This window comes from Prinia subflava, chromosome 2 (assembly GCF_021018805.1).
Source record: "Prinia subflava isolate CZ2003 ecotype Zambia chromosome 2, Cam_Psub_1.2, whole genome shotgun sequence".
Lineage (NCBI taxonomy): Eukaryota > Metazoa > Chordata > Aves > Passeriformes > Cisticolidae > Prinia > Prinia subflava.
Window position 1 is genome coordinate 110,469,775 of NC_086248.1, and position 8,884 is coordinate 110,478,658.

At 50.3% G+C, this 8,884-nt stretch overlaps 1 protein-coding gene across 6 annotated transcripts in view; it reads right to left on the reverse strand.

The window, feature by feature from the left end:
- The window catches only part of MEIS1 (Meis homeobox 1), a 108,110-nt gene extending 99,241 nt beyond the window's left edge, over nt 1–8,869 (reverse strand). The window contains exons 1-6 of one of the 6 annotated variants that reach the window (XM_063391567.1): nt 8,733–8,869; nt 5,024–5,250; nt 3,339–3,480; nt 2,729–2,779; nt 1,882–1,932; nt 281–427 (exon numbers count right to left, since the gene is read on the reverse strand). In XM_063391567.1, coding sequence (XP_063247637.1) covers nt 281–427; nt 1,882–1,932; nt 2,729–2,779; nt 3,339–3,480; nt 5,024–5,223 — 591 coding nt within the window. In that variant the 5' untranslated portion in view covers nt 5,224–5,250; nt 8,733–8,869. Of the gene's footprint in view, nt 1–280; nt 428–1,881; nt 1,933–2,728; nt 2,780–3,338; nt 3,481–5,023; nt 5,251–6,559; nt 6,767–6,853; nt 7,423–8,342; nt 8,368–8,732 lie in introns of those variants that run through there. The other 5 variants (XM_063391568.1, XM_063391566.1, XM_063391565.1 and 2 more) reach the window with 5 other exon arrangements.
- Nucleotides 8,870–8,884: the final 15 nt, after the last annotated feature.

Below are 8,884 nucleotides of genomic sequence, written 5' to 3' on the forward strand. Positions count from 1 at the left end.
TCATTGGAAAGGGTAAATAAAATAAAGACAAAAATTAAAAGCGACAAGGAACAGGTCGAGTTTGCAGGCGACGCTTTTACAAGCTCATCTCGCCAGGTCGGATCCGGGAGCAAGCCTTAATGAAGCAATAATAGCCACATTATTCAAAAATTTTCATTTCGATGGAAATTTATCTAAAAGGGACTTAATCATATGCAAATAATAAAAAGGAGGCGTAGTGACCCGGCGAGCGATCTGCATACAGATTTTTTTAGCGTGTGCGACGCCGGCGAGATCATACCTGATCCGTTAGGTTTGCTGATCTTGTTATGTCTTCGCTGTCCGATTTTGATCCACCCTCTCTATCGTCTATGACCAAATCGATAGGCATTTTTCCTTTCAAACAGCTAATATACCGGTGGCAGAAATTGTCACATAATTCGTGTACCTGCGTTGCCAGGGAGGTTAAAAAAAAAAAAAAAAGGAAAAAAGGAAAAAAAAAGAAAGAAAGAAAAAGAGAGAAGAGAAGGGGGGGAAAAAAAGGAAGAAAATATAATCAGGAATACGTAAGTAAAATTGACAAGTGCAACCAGTCTGCCCCCTTTGCCCCTGTGACATCAAAAGTCCTAAATAGGGGAAACACACTGCAATTATCCCCCTGAGACCTCTAGACGCATCCAGAATTAGGAATAACTTTCTTTTCTCGCAAAATAGAGATATCCCAGAAAATTGACAGTGACAAGATGATTCACAGGCTACAACATATTCAACACCCGTGTAAAATTCATCTGCTCCCGGAGCTGTGGCCATTAGAGAGGTGACCTGCATGGGTGACATTTAAGGTAAACTATTTAATTTCATCCAGTTATTTCATCATAAACCCTTTCCAAAGGGGTATGAGGACAGAAAAAAGGATTAAAAAGAAAAAAATCCACATGCACTGGGCTGAAATACATTATAGGCATCCATGCCCTGAAATCCCCAGTTGCTCTGATAGGCTTGTACCTGAGCTGCCTTTATTAATGGGCAGATTTTAACACATTTCGGTAGAGCGAGAACAACCTGACAGTTATGGTTAGATAAAGTGACTGAGGCTCACGAGAAACTTTTCAACTATTTAAAAACCTCTCAAAATGTTTATTTTTAGGAGAAAGGGAATTCTCTTCTAGGCCAGCTATCAATGACACGTAAAAAATCCTCAGGAAACCCAGAGCGCACTTCCAATTGAACGTGAGCTCGGATGACACCGCCTGCTTAGAAATTAGCCTTCTCCCTCCTAAGATTTCTAAAACAGCCAACAAAAAAATCCTGCATTTAGGCTGCAATCTCTTTCTTCTGCTCGGAGGTGTACAATATTCCCAGGAACAAGAGACAGACAGAACTATCAACTCTGCTTTGTCTCTGCGAAATGTTACAGGACAATCCGCGCCCTGAGCCTGACCTGTAGATGGCTCTTCAAAAATAAAAAAAAATTAAATTAAAAAAAATAAATTCCCCCTTCCAACTAACTGCAACCGAAGTCTCTTCTTCACCATCACCAAGAAAAAACAATACCTATTTATTTTTAATCACAGTATCAGGGCCTTGACTGAACTAACCATTTGGAGTCTCATCTGCGGCACCACAGAACTGCAACTATTTATACAAAGCCAGCAAAGTATTACAATGAACACAAGGCCTGGGCGTTCGAGAGCTCGGTTTTAGAGGCTGAAATTGTAATTAAACTGCGAAGAGAAATGGACGCCAAGATTGGTCTTGACACTAATTACCAGAAAGAAAGACATTTATGCAAATTTCCCAGAACCCTGAACTTCAGCAGTACTGAAACGGAGGAGGAAGAAATGAGGAGGGGGGAAGGTAGAGAGAGAGGGAGGGAGAGGGAGAGAGAGAGACAAAAATTACCTTCTCTAATTCCAACAGATGAAACCTTAATACTTGTATGGCTTGAATCATCTGCGAAGACACAAACAACATGAGCATTAATCTCACTCCTGGATTTGGGGATATTTCCCACAGCCACCCCGGCTGCACTTTGCAGCTTGACTTTTCTCTAGTAGTAAATAAAAAGTTGTTTTGATTTATGGCAATAACACTAAAACTTAATAGCGGTGGCTTTGTGCGCTGTTTAACGAGAAGCGATCTAGAGTTAACAAAAAAAAAAAACCACCCCAATTGCAACGAAGCAACTGAATTATACGGATCATAAACATTTCTTTAAAAAAAAAACAAAAAAAAAAAACCCAAAACAACAACCCTCTAAACACCATCACTGGCTCCTCGCTTTGTGAAAGCGGGAGCAGGACTCCTACAGTGGAGGCAAAATATTTATCCTTAACGGGGGAAGGAGAGAAAGAGAGAAACGACCTCATTTTCAGCGAATTTGCCACTGGTGCATCTCCAGCCATTGTAATCCTCTGTGTTTCCCATCGAGCTGCTTAAAAGGTGCGTGGAGGGGATAAATCCACGCTCCTCTTGGGCAGGCAGCTCCTCTTTGGATGGGCTTTTCCTTTATGTATCTCCTTATGGGATTTTTTACTTCCAAGCAATTACCACACCATATTTACTCGTGAATATAAAAATCATCGTCGCAACAATTATCATTTTTAAAAATCCACGTGAGAAATTTTCAATTTGGCACAACCAAACCACCTCTCCAGATGACACAGAAGTTTTTTTTTTTTTAAATGATAAATAAATGGGGAGGGAAGGGAGGGTGGGGGTGGGGAGAGGAAGAAGTGTTAACTCTTACCAAGTTATCCAGTTCAGGATTAGAGGAAAAGAGGGGTTTCTCTGCTCGGATCTAAATGTAAGAGAGGGGAGGAAAGGGGGAAAAAAATAATAATAAAAACGATTTGAAATATGGAAGCAGAAAAAGCAGACGTTATTATTTCTTGCTTCATTACACTGTCGGGTCCATTATGTAACCTTCCGTGCAAAGCCCTGACTGCTGGATTTAGTACATCAGCCAAACACTCGAGCAAGTGAATCAAATACACTCAAAAATACCTATGGAGCTTCCCCGGCAGAGCCCGTCCCGGCTCCCGGGAGCCGCTCAGCGAAACTCCCGGCCGGGCACACACCGCTCTGCTTCATCCATTTCTTAAGGGGGTACTAAATGCCGAGATTTCCTGATTTGCCTTTTTTTTTTTTCCCACGTTTTGTTTTGCTTGGGGTTTGGGGGATATTTTTTTTGTTTCAGTTTTTGAGGGGGGTTTTTTTGCCTCTTTCACTAAGAGAGGGGGGAGGGGGAAACGCGCATCTTTATCTCAACAGAGACTTGTTTTTCTCGATACAATTTCTTTTTTTTCCCCTTCTTTTTTTTTTTTTTCTTTTACTGTTTTCAACCCGGTTTTGCTGACCTGTTTGGCGAACACTGCTATGTCTTCATTGAAAGACTCAGAGGAGCAAACATCGCCTCCCGCTACCCCGGGCTCCCTGGGTGTGCATGTAGCTAATTCACATTTCTCAAAAATCAGTGCTAAAAGAGGGAACAGGGGGTGTCTGAAAGAAAATACAATAGTCACACACACAGAGGGGGGGAAAAATATCATAACGAAACAAAACCAAAAAAAAAAAACCAAAAAAAAAAAAAAAAAACAAAAAGAAAACCCGAACACGACAATAGTTAGTCCCAGAGCAGCGTGCATGGGGAAGGGGGTACCCACAGAGGGGGCTCGGGCACCCCCCGCCACCTCCCGCAGCGTCCCGGCCCCTTCCCGCAGCCGGCAGCCCGGCATCCCTCCGGCCCTTCGGCACTGCCTGCCCGCGGGTCCTGCTAACACAACCTCAGGACAAGCCAAGAATAAAAACCCCAAGCCGCTTCCAGCAGCCATTTTGAATTAACTTTCCTTGTCTTTAGGAAAAAAAAAAAAAAAAAGGAAAAATTAAAAGCCCTGGGCATACGCTTCTGCTTCTCTCATGCTTTTCATTCCCGCTTTCTGCTGGAGGACTCGCTGGGAGTGAAAGGGGGGAAAAAAACAAACCCAAAGCAACAGCAAAAAAAAAAAAACAAAAACAAAAAAACAACAGAAGAAGGAACAATCCCCATCCAAATGGAAAAATATAGAAGAAAAAGCCCTTAAAGCCACCCAAGAGAGCTCCGACCCCCTGGCAGGCGCTGGCTGTCTCCCCATGGCCTGCCCAGCCCTCCGCCCCCCGGGGGGAACCAGGTGCTCCCGGGCAATCCCAGCTTGGAAAGCCTCCCCGGGAGAGAGGCAGCGTGTGCATCTGCTTCCCTGGCCCGTTTAATAATTTAAATAAATAAATAAGCGTGGGCGCACACACACACATACGTATATATATGTATATGTATAACAGGGAGTTCTTTCTTTTTTCTTTTTTTTTTCCTCTCCCAGGGCTTCATACTTTTTTTTTCTTCCTTCTGGGTATCGTCCACCACCGACTTTTAACCAACCCTTCAGATTTCTGATGAACCGATAAAGAAACCGAACTTCGTGGATTTTATTTTCCTGCCCCTTCCCCTCACTGTCCTGAGAGTGATTTTTAAAGGCTCCTAAACTTCCCCTCAAACTCCAGCTGGGCAGATACATTTTAAAAGCATCTCTGCCCAACATAACAACCCCGCCAGCTCCCATCGCAACGGCCTAGAAACTGCTTTACGAGTTGCCACACTGAGAAACATCCAATGCTGTCGGACAAAAGGTTTAAAAAAAAAAGAAAATTAAAAGAAAATTTAAAAAATAAAAAAAGAGTTGAGAGAAGCAGCTCTCGAGTTCTCTCAGCGCAAGGAAAGACGAACAAGGTGGAAAGTTGGGCGAAGCTCTCCAAACTCTCTCCCAGCTCCAAAACTCCGTGCAGGCGTTTCCCACCCGGCGCAGGTTGCGCCCTGGGAATATTATTTCCCTCCTTCTCCTCCTCCTCCTCCTCCTCCCGCGATCTCCGCTTTTCCCCGGAGCCCACTCCGCTCCCCGCGCCGGGGGGAGACACCCCAACCCTCTGCCCCCCTCCGCCTCCCCAAAAACACCACCAAAACAGAGGGGACCCGCGGGCCCGCACCCCGCGCGGAGCCCTGCGCGGCACCTACCCGTAGATGGCATCTTTATCTCTCTTGAGGGCGTCGTTGACGGAGGCGCCCATGGCGGGGGGCATGGCGTTGGCGTGCGCGGCGTGCGGGTACTGGTGCGAGTGCAGCGGCGGCCCGTGGTTCAGGTGGTGCACGGGCTGCATGGGGCGGGCGCCGTGCGGGTCCCCGTACATGGTGGTGGGGATGCCCACCCCCTCCATGCCGCCGTAGTGGGGCAGCTCGTCGTACTGCGGGGCACACAGAGAGAGAGACAGGGAGAGAGAGAGCGGAGAGGCGTCAGGGGGAGGCGGGGGCGGCAGCTCCGCTGCTTTGTTCCCCCCCGCCCCGGGGACGAGCCGCGATCCCCTCCCCGAGCGCGCCCGGGCTCCGCGGCGCCGGCGCTGCGGAGGGAAAAGCTGCTCCGGCCCGCAGCCCTCCGAGAAACAACACCAACAACACTATTAATACCAATAACAATAACATAAAAGTGAAAAAAACCCCGCACCCAGATCCCCAAAGTTCCCGGCCCCCCCCTCCACCTCCACCGCCCCGCGAATGGAAGCGGTGCGCGGAGTCCGAATTTCCCTCCGCTAAACTTTCTTTTTTTTCCCCCCGCTGATAAGAAGTCAGGTACCTCGCCCCCAGCGAGGATGCGAAAACTTCAGCAGCGGTAAACAAAAACAAAACGGAACCAGAAACGGAGAGAAGGAGCGATCCGCGGATTTCCAGCGATTCCACGCGAATACAAGTTTTAAAGCCGAAAAGCTGGAAGCGTTCGCCCGGGCTCTCGGGATTTTGGGAATGCCTTTTTTTTTTTTTTTTTTAAGGGTTTTCTTTGTTAAAGATTAAGGACCGAAAGCTACCGCGGTTCCCAGGCAGCGGGGGAAACGGCCACTTTTCATCTATTAAAAGCGAAGGTGTGAATAAACACTTTTAAAGATCCCTGACACTTGCTTGGACCGAAAGAGTAAAAGGCAAGTTGTCAGCAGAGGAACTTTCTTTCCCAACCAGCTCTCGGACGGCGGCAGGCAAATTAGGCAAGAAAACGTCTTTCCAGGGCTTTTCTCCTTCCCCAAATCCCCGTTCACCCCGACTACAGCTGATTATTATTTTTTTTTTTTCTTCTCAAAACTTCAATTTAGGGGGTGGACAGAAGAAAGAAAAAAAAATCGCACCCAGAATAGAAACAACAATACACATGGCAGTGAATGCTGCTAACCTCCAATTCAAATTAAAGTCACTTTCTTACTATAAGAGTGAGGGGGTTGCCCACTGCACTGCACCTTTTGGGACAGAATATACATATTTAAAAAAAGAGGGATGAGGAAAAAAAAAAAAAAAAAAGGAGGTAAAAGAAGAAAAAAAAAAAAAGTTGTGCTTACTCCCAGCCAGAACTTATCTTCTGAAAGTGAAGCGGTATATCATCACTAACACAGCAAAATGCTCAGAGACATGCACACATTCAAATATTTCAAGCACTGGTGATTTTAAAAAAGACATTGGTAGGACTAGAGCTACAAAACCAACAAATACAGAGGCTCGGACGTACTCACTTACATGCCTGCATGTCATTAATGTATAGAAAGCTCGCCTCTTCCCTGAGAGCTCCGGGATGGGGAGTAAAAGAATCAAGAAAATAGCAATATACACAGGTTTTAAGCCTACAAGTACAACTGATAAATCCTCCCGCTGCAGGACACCGCTTTGTGCCCCTGCTCCAAAAAGGAGGGGGGGGAAAAAAAAAAAGAAAAGAAAAAAAAAAAAAAGAGAAACTTTTTTTGCAGCGTCTCTGTCAGCCACGTTTCAATATTATTTCACATTTGAAATCCATTTTTTTTTAATCATACGTACCCTTTGCGCCATCGGCCTGCTTGCTCCCTTCCTACTTCAACTTCTAATATATCCTCTTTAAGGCCAGTGTGAAAAGAAAGAAACACGAAGTTCCCCCCCCCTCACCCCCAAAAAAAGGCAAAAATCCCTTAGCGTCTCCAGCAATGGAAGCAATCGAGTAAAATCTTCGGCTTGCTGGATCTCAGCGAAGCGATACGGTAACTCAGCATTAAAAAAGGAGAAAAAAATGAGAAGGAAAAAAAAAATCAACTCTCCCTCCTTCCTTCCTTCTTTTTTCTTTCTTTCTTCCCTCTCTCCCTGTCTCTCTTACTCTCCCCCTCTCGTTTCCAAGACAGCAGCGGGGCGAAAGCAAATATCCTTTCCCCAAATCAGTTTTTTTTCCTCTCTCTCTTTTTTTTTTTTTTTTTTTTTTTTTTTTTTTTTTTTTAAAGTGCCCCTCAAACCCAACTACCAAGTCTCATGGCTTTTTGCCACTCCGGCTGTCAATCACAGGCGAGGTTGTCAAGGTGGTGAATGACTGATGATGATCCTCTGCGTGTGCTCCCACCGCGCAGGACACCGCGAATGGGAATTTTCGAGTGCGCTCACCCCAAAAAAAAAAGCAAAAAAAAAAAAAAAAAAAAAGCAAAAAAAAAATTTAGGAAAAAAGCAAAAAAAAAAAAATTTAAAATCGAGGGAGGAGGAGAAGGAGGGGGAAAAATTAAAAATTAAAAAGGCTCGCTAACGCGCCGGCTCTCCTTTTATTATGGTTATTATGATGATGATGATGATGATGGGGGGCTTTTTTTTTTCGCTCCTCCTCGGATCGCTCCTAATTCCTCGCCGGCGCCGGCTCGCTCTGCCCCTGCGCGGCCGCCGGGCGAGGCTGGCGGAGGCGGGCCGGGCGCGGGTGCCGTGCGGGGCGGGTGCGGGAGGAAGGGCAGCGGGGCGGGATGGCGGGGGGCGGGGGGGGGGAGGCGGAGGGGAGGCGCTGCCGCCGCCGCCGCCGCCGCCGCCGCGGTCCGAGCGCTGCCGTCCGTCCGTCCGTGCGTCCGTCCGCCGCCGCCGCCGCCGCTCCGCCCGAGCGCAGCGCAGCGCCGGGCTGGAGCAGACTGCGGGAACCCGGAAGTAGTGGTGGCCATAACAGGTCGCGTCTTACACAATGCGCTGGGCGGCAGCAACTCCGCCACCGGCGCAGGGGGGCGCGCCGCCCGCCCCGCGCCCGCGCAGCGCCGCGCCTTGGACACACCGCCCCCTCCCGGCCCTGCCCTCCGCGCACCCCCTCCGCCGCGCCCGCGGACGCCGCGTCCGCACCCCCCCCCACCCCGGGGCGGCCGCGGGGGCGCTCCCGTCGCCTTTGTCTCGCGGCGCCGCCGCCCCGCGCAGCGCCCCGCGCAGCGCCCCGGGGTCGCGCCGCCGCCCGCCCCTCGCTCCGCCGCCCGCCTCGCCGGGCGCGCCCCCCCCCCCTCCCCGGCGGCTCCCCCCGCGGCCGCCGGCCGAGTGAGCTCACCCGGCCCCCGGCCGCCGCCGCCGCGCCGCCGCCGACCAATCAGCGCCGCGCCGCCCCGCGCCGCGCCCCCATTGGTCCGGGCGGGAAGCGGGGCTCGGACCGGCGCGCCGGGGGGGGCGCGCCCCCATCGCCGTGCCCGTCCCCGGCCCCTTCCCCGTGCCCGTTCCCCGTGCCCGTCCCCATCCTCACTGCCGTCCCTACGCCCGTCCCCTCCGCCCAGCTCCGCGGGCGCGCTGTCCTGCGCGGGGCGATCCCCCCCGGCGGTGCCTCCATCCGCCGGGCCGGGGGTCCGCTCCCTTGCGTTCAAAAGCACAGCCATCCCTCCGCGCAGCCCCGCCGGTGCCCGCCGGGCTGCGAGCGGAGAGCTCGCCGTGCCCCTTCCTCCCGTACCTGCGGGACAGCTGCCCCGGCGCTATCGCATCTTCGGCCCGGGCAGCGGGGCGGGAGGAGGAGAGCTCCCGGTACAGCGGTCCCGGCTGAGCCGCGGGGGGAACGGGGCAGTGCCGGGGGGGCTCCTCCGGTGAATCCCCCGGGGCAGAGCG